Source organism: Nycticebus coucang, chromosome 12, assembly GCF_027406575.1.
Source record: "Nycticebus coucang isolate mNycCou1 chromosome 12, mNycCou1.pri, whole genome shotgun sequence".
NCBI lineage: Eukaryota > Metazoa > Chordata > Mammalia > Primates > Lorisidae > Nycticebus > Nycticebus coucang.
In genome coordinates this window covers 72,284,864-72,302,249 of record NC_069791.1, presented here as the reverse complement: position 1 = coordinate 72,302,249, position 17,386 = coordinate 72,284,864, and the positions used below count along the sequence as shown (strand labels likewise).

At 46.3% G+C, this 17,386-nt stretch overlaps 1 protein-coding gene across 4 annotated transcripts in view; it reads right to left on the bottom strand.

Moving 5' to 3' along the window:
* CUX1 (cut like homeobox 1) overlaps positions 1-17,386 on the bottom strand; it is a 383,513-nt gene that overhangs the window by 16,493 nt on the left and 349,634 nt on the right. Inside the window, exons 23-24 of one of the 4 annotated variants that reach the window (XM_053554218.1) lie at positions 15,662-15,926; positions 1,273-10,722 (exon numbers count right to left, since the gene is read on the bottom strand). The exons of the other annotated variants lie outside the window; for them this stretch is intronic. Of the exons in view, the coding sequence (XP_053410193.1) occupies positions 10,041-10,722; positions 15,662-15,926 (947 nt within the window). The 3' untranslated portion in view covers positions 1,273-10,040. Of the gene's footprint in view, positions 1-1,272; positions 10,723-15,661; positions 15,927-17,386 lie in introns of those variants that run through there. 4 annotated transcript variants of the gene reach the window in all.

Genomic DNA, 17,386 nt, shown 5'->3' with positions numbered 1-17,386 from the left:
AAGGCACTGGAGGAGACTTTCTGGGTAAAAATACTGTGCTTTTTTAAATAAACATTTTATATTTTAATTTCGTTGACTGATTTTTTTTCCCATTGACTTATCTTTAAAAAGTGGAGGCATACCTGAACTAGCAAACAGAAAGCCAAGTTAGATTGTTTGTCAAATGCCTAAGTGGCAAAGTTCTTACAATTTTACATTTCTCCCAGCTGAGGGGGGCTGACACTTGGGGGTGACTGTAGAAACACCCATGTCCCTAAGTGACTAGAAGAGAAGTGGGCCTGCTGGGAGGCTGCCACAGCATTTGGTACTGGTGGGCATCCCCACCCCAGGCTCCAGGGTCTCCCACCATGGGGAAGATCAAATGTGGTTGAATTCAGAAAGGGGCTCACACTTCTGCAGCCCACGTGGGAGGTTCACATTTCTGAAATTTCTAAATCGACGCACAACCAAGTATTACATTACAATATACCCCCTCAACTAGTCACACATTGGTAGATGACAATTCTTTTCCAATCCAGTAGCTCTCATGACAAGAAACAGCCTCGGAGTCACTAGCAAGCACAGCAGCTCAGCAGCCAGCCCTGCAGAGCTCTCCCACCTCCAGCCCCATCTCAGCAGCCCTGTCATTCCAGAGACCCTCAAGCCACTGTCCCCTCTTTCCCCTTCGCACGCACTTGCCAGCATTTACTGGTGCCCCTGCCTCATCCTTCACCTCGGGAGTCAGGGACAGAGCAAGACCCTCGACAAAGAAAATGGAGGACAGGCCTCTGGACAGGTGTGTGGGCCACTTGCAGAGGTACCTGCCCTGGTCCTGGACACCCAATCCCCACTTACTGGGCTGCTAGCACCAGCCTGGTAGGGCACCCAGTAGCGCTGGCCACCACTCCTGGCCCTCACAAGCCTGTAATGCAGGTGATAGTGTTCTCATTTTAGAGACAAGAAAGCGGATGCCAAGGTGGGTAAATTCTTGGTTCAAGGGTATAGGAACAGTGAGGGTAACAATGGCAGGTGAGAACATAGGCCCAGACCGAGCACTTACTCTGCACTGGGTGGAGAACCGGGAGTAGAACCTGCCAGTGCCCCAGTGCCTATGCCTCCTACCCCGGGCTCCTGTGCATGACGGCCTGGAAGCCATGGGGGAAGCTTGGGAAGGTGGAGGAACAGCTACCTCGGGTAATGAAAATTCTCAAGGTGACCTTTGGACCCAGCCTGACAGTGTTTGCTGCTTTTTCTCAGGACAGAACATTTTAAATAAACACAACCCACACATTCTTGTGTTTGTATAAAAGATATTTACTTCAATTATCACACCTAGGGTGCTAGTGAATAATAATAATACATGGTGTGAGTTTCATACAGTGATATTGCTTCTCCATATCATATAGGGACTGTTGTACAGTGCTGAGAACAAACATCATATGGCTAACCAAAGACAGAAGGGACAGCGCCGAGTGGCCGACGGGTGCCTCCCCCACTCCCACGCCAGCCAGATCAACTTTGACTCTTAATGTTGAAAACAAATTGCAAGAAATAAAATGTTATCAGAGATGAGTCACAGCAACACAACAGAGGCTTCTCAAAGCTATTTGTACAAAAATGACGCCTTTTTTCCTTTTTTTTTTTGGTCAATTGGGTCTCTGTGAGGATTAAAAAATATCTGTGATTGCTGAGTATTAACAAACGAGCTCTAAAAACATCTAAGACTTAGTGCGTTACAGAAAATATAAAATACTGCTAAAATGTAAGACACCACAATCCACTGGGGGGGAGTTGAGCTTATTAAGAGTTGTTGGGAAGAATCGGCCACCCTGTGAGTGCGCGTCTTGTGCTGTTAGTAGTCTGGACAGGAGTGTGGCGCTACCCGCTCTCACGGCAAGTAGTTATTGCACAAACGCTAGGTCTCTTACTCAATGGAAAGGGACGTGGGGAAAAACCACCTTTTTTTCCCTCCACTTTTATTTTATAATAAGCTATTCTCAAATGCTTTTAAGAATTTTGAATGAATTCTCACGTCTCCAAAATGCACAGCATTTTCTGAGGGGTCTTAGATGGGGGGACATGAGATGCCCGTTTTCTCAAGGGAAGAGTCAGAAAACGGTTAGAGAGAGAAATGCATAGACTAATTAGAGAGAAATGAAAACCCTTTGGTAGGTTAGGGGCAGGTGTTTCATTGGAGGGCTTTCTTTCAAAGAGAGTACAAAATCAGGACCCCCAACAATTTCAGAGGAGAAAAGTCATGGCCGGGAAGGAGGTGCTCTGCCGAGCCACTCGGGGGTTGGCAGGCCCTTTGCCAGCAGAGGCAGGTATCTGGCCCTACTTTCCGGGTGGGCAGGGTCCCTGCCTTAGCCTGAGAGGAGCTTCCCTCTGCTGAGCCCCTGGGCTGAAGACAGATCCACCTCACCCTCACACCCAATTAGCAAGCAACTGGGTGTCTCGCTGGCCTTGCCACTAGCCACAGAAAGCTTTCTCCACATCCAACCTTCTTCCATGTTTAACTACATTAAAGGGGAAAGGGGCTCCCCCGCTCCCTGCCTATGACCTCCTAGGTGAGTCCTCAAGCCACAGCCAGTACTAAGAAACACTGTTGCTTTGAAAGATGGTTTTGACCAACTTTGTATGCAAGGAAAACAACAACAACAAAAAACCAACCAAAACACATTAACCCACGTGAACCTTACAAGGAACCACTCTCCCATTTGGAAGTAATAGTCTAAATGGGGCTGCTGTGCCTTCTCTGACCAGGGCTCGCCACAACTTCATGAACCCAGAAGTCTTACCAGAGGCTCTAGGAGGCTTTGGGGAACTGAACTTGGCTTTTCTAAGTTTCCTCTGCAGCTCCTCAGGAGAGTGTCCTTCAACTTGGCACTCCCTTCCATTGGTAGATTTTTGTTCATCAACTCTCGTGTAAAAAAGTTAGACATATAGAGACCACCAGTTTTTGAGCGGCTACTCTGGAGATAGGTGTTTGACTCTGCTGGAGAAACCCCCTCTGCCCCCACCCCCAAACGTTTCAGTTCTCTTGGGGGAGCAAGAGAGGGGAGGAGGCAGAGGACAGTAACCACTGGAGTGATAGCAAAAAGTATTTATAACAACAACACAAAACAACAATACACTCCTGATAAGTACTTAAATGATTAACCTAATAATAAATAGAAGAGGATAGAAATAATTTTTTTTTCTCAAGGAAACATCCTTTTATAATCATCCTCATGCACGCTGGCAGGTCAGTAGCAGTCAGTCCATCTCAACAAGACAAGGTTAAGTGCTAGAAGGGACGGCTGTGGTCTCAGACACTCAGGAAGGAACTCAGCTGCAAAATCACAAACATCCCCCACCCTGCCTCACTAGGCCAGTGGTTCTGGCCACAGCCAGTGGGCCTCGAGTGCCCAGCATGGTAGTCACTTAGAGGCAGGATGGGAGACTGGAGGTGGTGGGGGCGGCCTGTTTTCCCCTTCGGTTCATGAACAAACGGAACTACAGTGAACATACTCATCCACAACCTGAATCATCCTGGTCTAAAGCTTACTTTGAGTTCATTTGGTGTGCAATACATTATCTTTTAAAAATGAAGAAAAATGATTTCTATTGCACAGAGCTTTTACACTTAGTCATCTATTTAAGTGCTTTCTGTTTAAAGCAAACTACGAAAGAAAAAAAAAAGAAGAAAAAGAGGAAGAAAAAAGGGGAAAAGGAATTATAAAACAAAAGCAGCTCCGTGCCACTTCAATGCATCTTGCTGAATGGTGTCTTGTTTCACCAACGCAAGTCCCAACGCTTCCTTACACACTGTGCTTCTGATTACTTCCATAAGGATGTAGCCATGACATTGGGATTTAAGGCACCTTTCCTTTCTGATCACAGAAAGCTTGATACATAGCATACAGCATATTTTGTGGTAGAAATTAAAGCCTAAACACTACAGAAATTACAGTAACGCAGACTCTACTTCTTATTATTGGATAAACTAAAATGATCCATGAAAAGTAACTCAAAGGCATTTTAAAAGTTTAATAACAGGGGACGGGGAAGTGCACATTTATGCATAGCCTCATGTCTTTCTCTCACCAGCCTTTTTTCAGGATTTATCGCCTATAATGCCCAACTTTTGAAGTTAGCATTTTGGAGGAGACTAGGCGCTTTGGAAATGTCTTGTTAAAGCTAAATGTCACTTCATCCAAAAATGAAAAACTCAAGATGATGCCACTGATGGCATGGACATGGTTGGTATCTTTGGAGAGGAGGGAGCAGTGGGTGAGGCTACAGCAGGAGGGGTGGTCCCTGGGAGTGGGGCACACAGGAGGAAGTCACATTTCCTTCTGCTCCCCAGGCCATCAGGGCTTCTGGGGTCTGGAAGACTCCAGGCTGGGGCTCAGCTCACGTTTGGATTCCTGCACTCCACACTTCCTCCTCTTCTGTCCTGATGGACCCTGTGGGTCCTGGCCTTAGCTTCTAGCCCATCTCTAAGGGTTTCACAACTTGGGTCTTTTTGAACTTTTTTTGGAACTTGAGTTTCCTTTTCCCCAGTAGTTTTCATTTACAAAAAAAAAGCAGAACCTGAAGGGAATAGAAATAGTATTATCAAATTAGACCATAATTTTCTTAGCATGCAAGTGTGCTGGTCAAAGTGGCACTGAACACACTGGTAGGTGAAACCACGCCACTTTAGAGTCCCAGGCCACTACCTTCCCACTTAGGGCATAAGCCCTTCCCTGGTGGTCATGAAGGCTTCCTTAATGTCGTCAAGGCCCAAAAGAAGCTACAAAAGCACCGGCAGAAATTTCTAAATGTGAGCTTTTCCTGGTAAATGGTCAATGTATGAGTACATGATGACAGCACAAATCCTTAGGATCCCACTTCCAAATTCTCTCCACCAGGAGAACGCTTCAGCCACTGTGTTCTGGGAACACAGCCCTGGGACCAGGTTTTACTTCAGCACTGAATGGTAACCAGCTACTTGTTTTGGGAAGAAAGGGCTATGTGACTGAAGACTGGGCCTGTAGGCATGAAAAAGCCATCTATCCTTTTCTGTCTTTGAGATATTTGATGTTTGCAAAGGTGAGCTTCTAGTGAAGCAGAAACAACCCCTAGTGCCAGATGCAATTGACACTGCATAGCGACATCATGTGGCCATTCTAGAGCAGCCCAGGGCAAGGACAATGGCTGTGATGGATCTTAACAGCTGAGCAGGAAAGGGCAGAAGGCCAAAGCAGACCAAAGACAAGGCTCTCTAAGGCCTGAGACTACCTCCCTGCCTGCAAAGGAAACAGCTGCTAGAGCTTTAGGAACAGGTGGAAGTCAAAGGAAAAATCCACGTGCTTTGCAGAGCACAGTTGTCTGTCCATGTTGTGTTCACAAAAGAGAAAGCCGGCCCATGGGGCCAAGAAATGCTCTCCTACCCCAGAGACCACGTGCCTCACAGTTCTGCGGGGTGTGGTTTTGAGTGACACCAAATGGAGGGCAAAGGCTACTGAGGTAGAAGGGATGATGAGTGTGAGATGAGGGAGGTCATCCAGGGAGGGATGGCACCCACAAGACGCGGTGGGAGCCAAGGCTCCAGCCTAAAGTCTTGGAGCTGACAGCCCACTCTGCACAGCCGGCTCACAGGTCCCCCAGAGAGGCCAACCTTGGAGGCTGAGGGCAGACTTTTGATTTGACTGGCCTGTCCATAGTGCATTTAAGGCCACGGCTGTTGTCCCTCAGCTCAAGATCCACTATTACCACTTTACTTTGTGCTAATCCCCAAAGGACATGCATTAATCACTCCCCCAGATCCTGTTAACTTTTCAGTAAGATTTTTTTTTTTTAAATCAGAGGAAAAAACATTGCATAGAACGTCAACAGAGTTCATCAATCAGCCCTATATAAAAGGACATGAGTTCAGGAGAAACAAAGCAACTTAGGCCAGCATCAGTCAGGAAGGCACCTGCCTGTAACTGAACTCATCTGGTGACTCCTGTTCCCATCTCCCATTGGGCATGAGTGTGGCATGTGGTCTTGGGACAGTCAGCCATCTGTCTTGATTAGAGAACAACCTGCTTCCTGCTCAGTTCTCCTGTGAACTGTATGCCTCACCACAGCACTGGTCAAGAAGACAGACCCGGGGTTGTGTGAGAGCTGGCTGTCCATGCCTGAGGGGTAGCCCTAACAGTATATAAGAACATTTAACCCAGAGCTCTGTTGCACACTAGCCTGGACCACCAGCCAGCAGACCTGAATGTTCATGTCTGACAGGATAATTTTTAAGTGTAGAGGAAACAAAGATGCTGACAGGAAGGAAACTGGACAGGGAGGCATTTGTGTTTAAGGGAATTATGCCAGGGAGCCTGGGAACTATTATCTTTGCCTCAATACTCTCAGAGATAGTGGCATGTTTTGATTGCATGCTTACGAGTCATGATCCTGGCATTTCTTGGAGACTTCAACCCACGCCTGCATCCTGGGGCACCTTGCCCCAATCCTGCCCCTGTAGCCTTGCTCTAGATGACCAAAGCCACCCACCTCATGGGGTGATGCTCCTCAGGCAGGGCAGTGAGAAAGATAATGGAATAGAGTTAGATGGCCTTGATCAGTCTTTCTAAGAAGAAAGGTCTGGTAAACAGAAACCATAGACATCTTGACTGATCCACAAGTTCAAGAGAAAAGGTTACGTGGGGATAGAAGACTCTCTTTTCTGGGGTGGAGGTGAGCAGGCATGAATCTAGGACAGAACCCATACACCTGCCACCTTGGATACCACAACAGAACTTGGGCAGGAATTAAGGGCCAAGAGGCTAAATGCGAACACTGATTTTCTGCTGAGCCTCCACTTAGCCAGCTAAGTAATAGGAAAAACCTTAAGTTATGAACACTGCCTCCAATTAACAAAAAGAAGCCATTTAAAATGGTATAATGGAGCCTGTAATTAAGTGTTAGTGTTTTATGTGGAACCGTTTCCCCCAGGGGAGAGGTACAAATCAGCTTTTTAAACTGATAGAGCGTAAAGAAAAGGAGGGCTGGCTACTGCTTGGAACACCAGCCAGTGGAAGGGAAACCACTCCGAGAGGACACTGTTCAAGGCACTTGAATATTGCTTATCATGATGAAAGATTAACCCTTAGACTCAGACTGAGAGGCCCAAAGAGGGGTGCACCCCCTCTACAGGTGCTATGTTATTTAGTGGCAGCTCTTAGAAGTATTACAGACAGTGCTAGCTTAACACAAAAGATTGTAAGGTTTGAATCTTAAATTAAAAAAATAAGAAAAAAATACAATCACAGAACTGCAAGCAAAATTTAACCAACTGATTGTATCGAGCACCCAGATCTAAGTCTGGCAAAAAAGACAGAATGGAAATCAACAATAACCTAGTTCAAAATTAAAATAAAAATAACAATAAAATAACAAAAATGACTAAACTGCTTGGAAGGGCCAAAGTGGCTGTTTTATACTATTACTATTTGGCCACTAGGATGGACTATATTTTTGAAAATCTATATTTTATCAATTTCCTTGGATTTAACACCTTTGCAAATAACAGTCATGCCTTTAAAACTAAAACATTAGCCTACTATTTCCTGTTAATTCCCTGCTTTTCATTCTAACAAAAATTAGATGATATACAGAGATTCATCACACATGATGACAAAAGTCCCTCGAGGTTATCGTGGAGAGGACACCCCAGTAATGCTGGCGGCTCTGCTTCTCACTGTCCTAAGGGTCACTGATGCAAACTCTCTCTTCTGAATGCACCTGGATCGAGCCAGATGTGGATCCATTTCCCCTTAAGCTCCTCCATTTTGAATTCTCTCCTCACTGAACCGGATTTCAAGTTCAGAAATGATGCAATCATCAAAAGACAAACAAACGGCCTGCCTCCCAGCCTCCTAGAGCCTTCGGAAAACTTCTCATTCATGAAAAGGCATTGTCTTTAGTGTAGTGACTCTTAAATTTGTGAAAACTTGAACTAAGTGCTGCAGTTGCAGGTTAAAAGACTGTAAATGAAATACATAACCTCTAAAACATCATGCAAGAAATGTGGTTGCACATCTTACAGTCAAAATCCTACAAGTTAATTAATAACAAGCACACTGAGGTGTAATAGCGGGAGCATACCTTTAAAATTATAACTCCCTCCCACCCCCCCAAATCAAAAAAGTAATATTAATTAAACTTAAGAAATAATGAATGCACCATTAAAATGTCATCCAAAGATGTTGACCTAAGACAAAGGTTTCAATGATACACAATACGGTCAAAAAGTTTTCAATCAGTAATATACAGTATGACAACTACATCTTGTAAATTATACCCAATACTGCCGGCAGTCTATCCCTCTAAAGAATATTTGCCCCTTTCATCCCTTCCTAACAATCAGATAATAAAATACAGCACCTATAAATAAGCGAAAAAAAAAAATATATATATATATACCGAAATCATCTATTGTTAGTTTAAAGATATGGCAATAAAGGAGTCTAAATTAGCAAACTTGTAGAAGCCATAACTGATAAAACAGCTTATTGAAAAAAGGTGGCAGTAATGCACTCTATGTGTGCACAAGTACTTAAGAAAATACAGACATATAAAATTGCACACACGCACGCACATACAACACACTCATTCACCTCTACTCTCGCGCATATACACATAGACAACAGGAGGAATCAGAGACAAGTTAGACTTCTGATTTGTACTTAGACTGCCTTAAACTGTGCATAAAAGAACTTTCTAAGGGGTGAAACGAATGAAGGGCAAATGGTCTGGTGGGAAAGTGAAGAGCATTAACAATTTGGTGTGAGTTTGGGCCATCTCTACAGGGGTGGGAGCGGAGCCCAGACTGCCACGTTCTCTCTTCTGCAGGGAAGGAAGCTTCCCACGAGTTCAACAGGGTCATCAGTGCTTGTGGTGGGAAGAAAGGGAATGAGAGAGTGCGCAAGAGCCCTACCTAGGCCCAGGGAGCATCTTCTCCTGGGAAGGGCTCAGTCCATCAAGTGCCCAGAAGAGTGGTGTGAGGTGGGGTGCCTTCTGTGCCAAGGAAAGACACAGAACTGCTCACTGTGGCCTTGCCAGCCTGCTCTTTCCTTCTTTCTTTCAATGCTAACAAATGTGCAGACGCAGGGACACAGACAAGACACCATAAATTAAAATGAACAGGTACATGCTACAGTTCTAACTTGTCTCCTAAACCTCCGAGATATGAGGTCTGATCAGCGTGCTCTGCGGTTAGAGGTTAAAAAGCAGATTATAAAATACCTAGATTCGGATCTTTTCTTTTTGTCCTGATTTGGCCTAGAATGGAGTGTATTAAACAAACCCTGGTCAGCAAAAGTCCAGAGTCAGTTAAAGCTATGGATCAATGTGCACTACATGTCAGGATTCTATTCACGTACAAGAAAACACTACATCAGCTACCACAAAATCAGATATTTTCCTGATGTGACTTTTCTTTTTGTTAAAAAATATGTGGAGTAAATGTGTTTTATTTTAATTCAAAGTTTCAAACGAGAAGATTCTTTTCTTGAAAATATTTAGGAATCCAAACTAGTGTGTTTAGAGTCGGTTTGACTGTGCAATCTCTTAGTGGCAACTGAACAGCTACAAAAACTTTCTTTTTTAATTTTTCTGAAAAATCCCCCCCCCCTTTTCCTGGTTTAAGAAGATAATAGTGTATTATCGCTCTGAAGCCATTAGATGGCAGATAAAAAGCCCCCTTTAATATGTGGGTTTGACTTTTTTTTTTTTAAAGCCCACACGAAAGAGGAGGGCGCAAGGCAAAGCTGTAAGAGTTATTCCAGAACCTGTGGAAATCACTTAGGGCAATAAAAAAAACACTTCAGGGTACAAAAAAGCTCGACTACACTTTTCCGTTTTCTTCCTTGAAAACACGACATAGATTGGGCTTAATGCTCCTTTGTTTTCTATATGCACCTTGGCCTATGGCGATTTTGCCCTGTGGCCCGCAGGGCGGTAAGTGCGCAACATGGTCCAGGCCGTGGAGTTGGCGCCCGGCCCCGCTCGGCCAGACTGGGCTGGGCCTGGCTGGCAGGGCGGGCGGCGCCTTCTCAGAACTCCCATTCGATGGGCTCCTCCCGGCTGGCGGCCTTTTCCAGGCGGTGGATTATGCTGTTCAAGTTCGCTGCCTTCTTCTTCCTCAGGGGGTTGTCTCGCGAGTCCCTGGCGCCCGCCGCCTCTGGCAGGCCGAAGAGGCTCTGTAGCGAGCTGGGCCTGCGGGCAGCCGCGGGCGCGCTGGTGCTTGGCAAGGCTGAACTCCTGGGGGCGCCCTCCCGGGCCTCGCCAGGGCCCTCCCTCGGCGGGGCGGCTGAGGTAGCGGCGTCCTCCCCTACCGCGGGTGCGGAGGGGTTTGGCAGGGGCCCCCGGCTGTCCGCGGGGCCCTCGGGTGGCGGCCGGGGCCGGCCCTCGTCTTCATCCGCGTGGTCTTCATCCGCGTGGTCCGGACCTGGGGTCCCCGAGAGCGGGGACTCCGCCTTCTCCACGGGCCGCGGCGCCTCCTCCCGCTGCACCTCGGCCGGTCCTCCCTGAGACTTGGCGGCGGCCGCGGGGCCGCCTGGCTCCTCGGTGTCGACGGCGCCTGGGCCCTCGGTGGCCTCCACGCCATCGCAGCTGTCGCCCTCCGAGCTGGGCGCTGCTCGGCCGCTCCGGGCTGATGGTGAGTCGCTGGCGCCAGCCTGGCCCTGGCTCCCGGCCTGAATTTCTTCAATGAACAGTTCTCTGCGGATCCGAGACCTAAGAGACACAAGCGATGGGAACCTGTGAGACGCTGCTGCGAACCCGCAGGCAAGAGTCCCCCCCACCCCTCTGCAGCGCCGCGCCAAGTGCTTGTGCCCACACTCTCACTCCAGCCTGGAAGCCCCAAATGCATGCTTCAAAACATCAAGCAAGTTATTTTTTTTTTCTTTTTGAGACAGAGTCTCACTATGTCACCCTTTGTAGAGTGCTGTGGCGTCACTGCTCACAGCAACTTCAAACTCTTGGGCTTAGGTGATTCTTTTGCCTCAGCCTCCCAAGTACATGGGACAACAGGCACCCGCCACAATACCCGGCTGGTTTTTGGTTGTAGTTGTCATTGTTGTTTGGCAGGCCCGGGCTGGGTTCCAACCCACCATCTCCTGTGCATGTGGCCAGCGCCCTAGCTGCTGAATTATAGGTGCTGAGCCCATCAAGCAAGTTTTAATTCAGCTGAGTTCAGTCTCTAGCGAAAATGTGCTCTAGTACTTTGCTGGGACACTGTACTTTGCTAGGACATTGTACTCTATATGGCCTTTTCCATTTTGAAGCCATCAATGTCGCCATGAAAGGGCTCTTAAGTCTGCTCTGAAGTTTCTTTTCAAGGGCTGAAAAGGCCCCTGAAAATATGCAGACCATTAGTGGAAAAGCATCTACAGGTAAATTAGCACCAGTGTCTCTTATAGAACCTGGGCCTGCAGAAAGCCCTTGGGTAAACATGCATGAAAATATTTTCTGCAGTACATATAACTCAAAAGTTTTTTGAGAGCCTACTCTATGCCAAGTCCTGTGTTTAGCTGTGGTGACTCCCCTGGGGAGAATTCAGCTACGGTTTAGTCTAGGATCTAGACTAGGTTGGTCTGGGGGTGGTGATGGTTAATCTGTTAGTTATTTTTGTCCTACATAAAGTGAGTTTTGGACCTTGTCCTGAAAATTCCTGAACTCTAGTTCAGAAAGGTGAGATTCTGCGAAACCTTCCAGAAACTCCCAAGGGTTTCCTTCTACTCTGGGGCTTTGGGAACCTGGGAATTAGCAGCTCTGGTGAACAGCTTCCTGGGCCCTATGGCTTTGAAGCCCCTTGGCAGTTAGAATGCTAGTTGGGGTGAACTCAGACCTGCTCACCCAAGTTGGGGCAGTGGGAGGCTAGACAGGTAGCTAAGGATTGGTCCTTGTCAGGCCCAAAACAGGGTAAAGGCTTTTTAGAACCAGGCAAACCTGGATTGGAAACCTGGCTTCGCCACTTAGTAGATATGCTACACAGTCAAAAATTTTTTTCTTTTTTTTTTTTTTGAGACAGTCTCAAGCTGTTGCCCTGGGTAGAGTGCAGTGGCATCACAGCTCACAGCAACCTCAAATTCTTGGGCTTAAGCAATTCTCTTGCCTCAGCCTCCCAAGCAGCTGGGATTACAGGTGCTCGCCACAATGCCTGGCTATATTTTGGTTGTAGTTGTCATTGTCATTTTGGCGGCCAGGGATGGATTCAAACCCGCCAGCTCTGGTGTATGTGGCTGGTGTCTTAGCTGCTTGAGCTACAGGTGCTGAGCCTCAAGTTAAATATTTTAAGCTTCAGTTTTCTTATCTGAAAAATATAGAGAACAGTATCTTCCTCATAGAGATGTTTTTAAGATTAAATATTAAATGTATAACATAGGGTACAAAGTAACACCACCCCAAAAGGGGCACTGTCCTTCCTGTCCTGCCTTCGTGTGTGCTGTGATAAGCATATCTGGGCTGGGGTGGAAAGGGACTCCTTTGGGCCTAGGACATGGGTTTCCACACTCGCCAGCCCAGCTGATGTGAGCAGCTGTGGTCTGTAAAATGGGACCAGCAGTGCTGCACTCAGGTGCTGAGGGGAAGATTTGATAAGATGATCCACCTATAAGACTCTTGGCTCAGTACCTGGCAATACTATGTGCTCAACAGATAAGAGACATCCTTAGACAAATCCTAGATTTGTCTCCATGTTCATAAATAAAACTAGCTTGTCTAGAAAGAAGAGGTCCCAGGAGCAGTTCTGACTTTTAGGCAAGTCACATAAGTTCACAGAGTGCCATAGCTTTTAGGGCCTAGAAAATTCTGCTGGGTGGACCTGTTCTTCCAGGAGGAGACCAGTGTCCTGTGGCGTGACGTTCTGGCAGTCCTGGCTCCATTCCTTAGCAAATGGTCAGCCTGAGATACTTCTAATTCCTTCAAGGTGAAAGGATAAGAGGAAGTAAAGCTATTTTTTTTTTTTGATAGTGTCAAAAATTGAGGTGTTACTTCCTGTGGGGCTGGAGAAAATAAAATTAACTTTTCTTTTCCTGTTGAACCCCAGAGCAATGAATGTAAAAACTGCCTTCTCAGATAGGAATTTAACAAATTCAGTACATGGGCTGAATTTCAGTGGTGTTAGTCCTTGTGTTCAGCTCTGTAGGATATACAAAGCAAGTTGGTCTGTACTAAGCATTTAATGGAAGAACTAGATCCAGGGAGACAGCGCTCAGTTCAAATCTCCACCCTGCACTTGATCTGCTGAGTAATCTTAGGCAAGTGGCTTCAGTTCTCTGAGCTTTATGCCAACTCTAAGTGACCTGGTGCTCACGTCTCCTTTAACCTGTTTTGTTGCTTATAAAATTCTTTTCTGGTTCAATCCTTCCTTCAAGAGCCTGCTCATTTCCTACTTCTTTCCGTGATCTTTTTCTAGATGTCTGCAGCTGAAATTAATCTTTGTCCTTAGTTTTCCTGTTTGATTTAGCACAGCCTGGTTAGTTGTAGACTTATCTTTGAAAGGCTTTTTTTGTTTGTTTTGAGACAGAGTTTCACTTTATTGCTGTCAGTAAAATGCTGTGGGAGATCACAGCTCACAACCTCAAACTCTTGGGCTCAGGTGATTCTGTTGCCTCAGCCTCCCAAGGAGCTGGGACTACAGGAGCCCACCACAATGCCTGGCTTATTTTTTTATTTTATTTTATTTATTTTTTATTTTAGAGACAGGGTCTTGCTCTGACTCAGGCTGGTCTTGAACTCCTGAGCTCAAGCAATTCCACCTACCTCGGCCTCCCAGGGTGCTAGAATTATAGGTGTGAGCCACTGCGCCCAGCCTAAGAAGGTGCTTTTTGAGCATCTACTCTGAATCTGGACCTGGGCTCATTGAGTATGTTTTGAGGTCCTACTGCTATTCTTCTTCTCTTCCCCACTTTATTTTTGTCAAGGTGAATTTTCCTTATGTTACATGCACCAAAGTCATCTCCACAATGACGAGGGAACTACCTTGTGACAGACATTACCAAAGCTGTCAGAAGACCATCAAGACAAGCGACAGTAGCTCAGACGCCCCAGGGAGTGTGTCCTGGCAAGGAGACAGTGACTGCCACTCAACTGAGGCATGTAGGGGGAAACAGGGAAAAAGATGGCCCCAAAGGGGTAGGGAAAATGGTTTTGGAGATGTTTTGTGTAACTGATAGAACCCATGCCCGGACACTCAGTAATGTGGAGCTTCACATGCTTCTGTGTTATACTGAGTTATACTTGCATTAAAATGGACATAACCTTCAGGAAACTTTGAAGTACACCTTCCAATGTACCTGTGTGCCTAGAAAGTGAAAATGGGATTGCATAACTCCTGGTAAGGAGAAACTCCAGTATACCTCTGCCCACATTCCCAATTTATTCTCCTTTACTTCACTTATTACTCTTGAAGCTCCTTTAATGTACAGGGAGTTCCATTATTTTAACTGCTGGCCTCCCTCTGCCTGTTTTTATCTGATTGGTAGGTCTGGGATGAATAAACCAGTTGTGCTCTGCTCCTGGACTGTCCCTATAGAGCCAACACGTGGTGAGGCCTGCCTGGGGCCAGTTTGCCATCACAGAGAAGTACCTGGATCTAGGGTTTGGGTAGCAGGTCCACTCGGTGCTTGCACTAAGCTGCATCTCCTAACTTTGCCTTTATGGGCAATAAAGATGTGATTTTAGCTCCCTTTTAATATTTTCCAATTCATTCAAAACCTGGGTGGTTTATTAGGTCCCTTTGGAAACTCTAGAAGAACTTAGGGATGAGGGAGGGCCCTGTCAGAGATACAGCTCTCCCCTCCAGAATTACACATGTGTGGTGTCACCTACCTAATTTCATTGAGCCCCAGAGAAGACAATGTTCTGCTTAAGAAGCAGTGATTGAGATGGTCACTTGCAAGGCATTAATTTGGGAATTTCTATCAGGGTACTGAGATTCTTGGTTTCTAACAGTAGGGAGTATGATTATAGCTATGGTCACAAATTCATTATCTTTCTGGGGATTTCCATTATCTACTTGAAGTGTTTCTTCCTAGTTCACTTTGTTCTACCAGGAGAGCACTGGGCCTTTACCTACTTGTGCAAGTTACTCAATCCTTCTCTGAGCTTTATATTTTTCCATCTGTAGAATGAACATAATACAATAACCTTTCCACAGTTGTGAGGAGCAAATGATACAACTTTGGCTAAAATGCTTGAGATCTAGGAGATGCTCAAGAAATCTCATTAACTCACCAACTTTGATCTAATTATAAAACTAAATCAAACAAATTTGGAAGGTAATACTGTTAAAGTCCCCAAGAAAGCATAAAAACAAAAACCAACCAAACAAACAAAAAAACAACTAGGAAGTAAATATTCATTACTAGGAAACCAGGAACACCTACCTACACTCTTTCTTATTAAATGGTGTAACCAAGAGGTGACTTTCTTCCTGTTCCTGGTGAATGTAGATCGTCTCTAAGTATGTGATGGGGATTAAAAGCGATTTAGCTTTGTATCTTTGGAGGTAAAAACTCCAATGAAACAACGTGAAGAACCAATGAACTGACCAAAGCCCCAGTTCTGTTCCAGAGTGTCATTCCCATGTGCCATGGATTGCCACTCTCCTCAGTATAGACTGGCTGCCCTTCTGGAGCTGGGCCTTACTGGGTGTAGGGCAGGGCTATACCTGTAGTTGTGGAACCAGTTGATGACGGTGCTGGTTTTCAGGTTGAGCTGGGTAGCGAGGTCTTCAATGGTTTTTGGTGACGGGTATGGCTTTTGCTGATATGCTCGTTTCAGGGCTTCTTTTTCTTCAGGGGCCAGAACTACTCGGGGTTTCTTCAGCTGATGTTGGGGCTGGGGGCTGGCACCCTGGCTGTAGTCGGTGCCGACAGAGGGGGGTTCACAGGGCTGGCTGTCACTTACTGAGCTGTGCCTCCGCTTCATGTAGGCTGAGGAGGGAAAGACATCAGACTAAGGTCAAGGCCCAGCTGTGAGACCAGCCCAAATTCCTAATCCCCACTAGCGTGACAACACAGCATCAGCCTGCAGTGACCTTTGTGGAGAACATCTCAACCCTTGGGCTAGAACCATTTTGTCACCCAGCATATGCTCACCAAGGATCTGCTCTCATGGAATGTAAAGTCCCCATGTGTCCCTGCATACCTAATAGTTCAGATATCAGTAGGGCAGAGACCAGCACGGAGGCTAAGGAGGGGGCTTCTCAGAAGAGAGGATATTTAAACTGAATCTTGGGTTGAGTGCGATAGCTCACGCCTATAATCCCAGCACTCTGGGAGGCTAAGGTGGGTGGACTGCTTGGTCTCAGGAGTTTGAGACCAGCCTGAGCAAGAGCAAGAGCTCTACTAAAAATAGAAAAACTAGCCAGGCATGGCACTCTACTTAGGATAACAGAGTAGATTCTGTCTAAAAATAAATAAATAAATAAATAAACAAACTGAATCTTAAAGTACAAGTATGGGTTAACCAGAAAAAATATTTAGGCAACAGGGTAGAAGATGGCAAAAGGTATTTAAAAAGTGGAAACAAAAAAAAAGTGGGAATAACATGTGGAAGGCCAGAAGTACAGAACAGCATGGTTAAAGTGCCCTTGTGTATGTGTGTGTGTGTGTGTGTGTGTGCATATGTGCACGTGTATGCAGAGCTGGGTAGTGGGGCAAGGGGCAAGGTGTGCTGTATGGAGGAAGGCAGTGATTCCTGAGCCACAGTCAAGACAAATAGTGAGTGAGCAGGGGCTGGTGGATGCTGGAGATGGGAAGTGGGTGGGGAAGTGGCTGGAGCAGGGTATAGGGCTTAGCAATTTGTCTTTATGCTGGGGGTGATGGATTAGGGGGAGGCTATGGAAACAGAGACAGGTGCAGAGCCTCAGTGTGTGGGGCCCACTCCTTGGGCTGTGCCAGGTGCACTAGTGAGCTGTGGGAGGCGAATGCTGGGTCTCAGGTTCTGGGCACTCTCTGTACTGCACCTGTTTCTCTTTGCTGTGTGCCAGTAACTGCCAGCTGTGCTTCCAGTTGAAAACCACTCTGATTTCCTCAGCAAATGAACCATTCGTATGGATCTGAATATGGTCTGAAAATTCTTTAAAAGTTCTTTTTTTTTTTTTGTAGAGACAGAGTCTCACTTTATGGCCCTCGGTAGAGTGCCGTGGCCTCACACAGCCCACAGCAACCTCCAACTCCTGGGCTCAAGCGATTCTCTTGCCTTAGACTCCCGAGCAGCTGGGACTACAGGCGCCTGCCACAATGCCCAGCTATTTTTTGGTTGCAGTTTGGCCGGGGCCGGGTTTGAACCCACCACCCTCGGTATATGGGGCCGGCGCCCTACCGACTGAGCCACAGGCGCCGCCCTCTTTAAAAGTTCTTAATAACTGATAGAAGAAAAATGTTTCCTT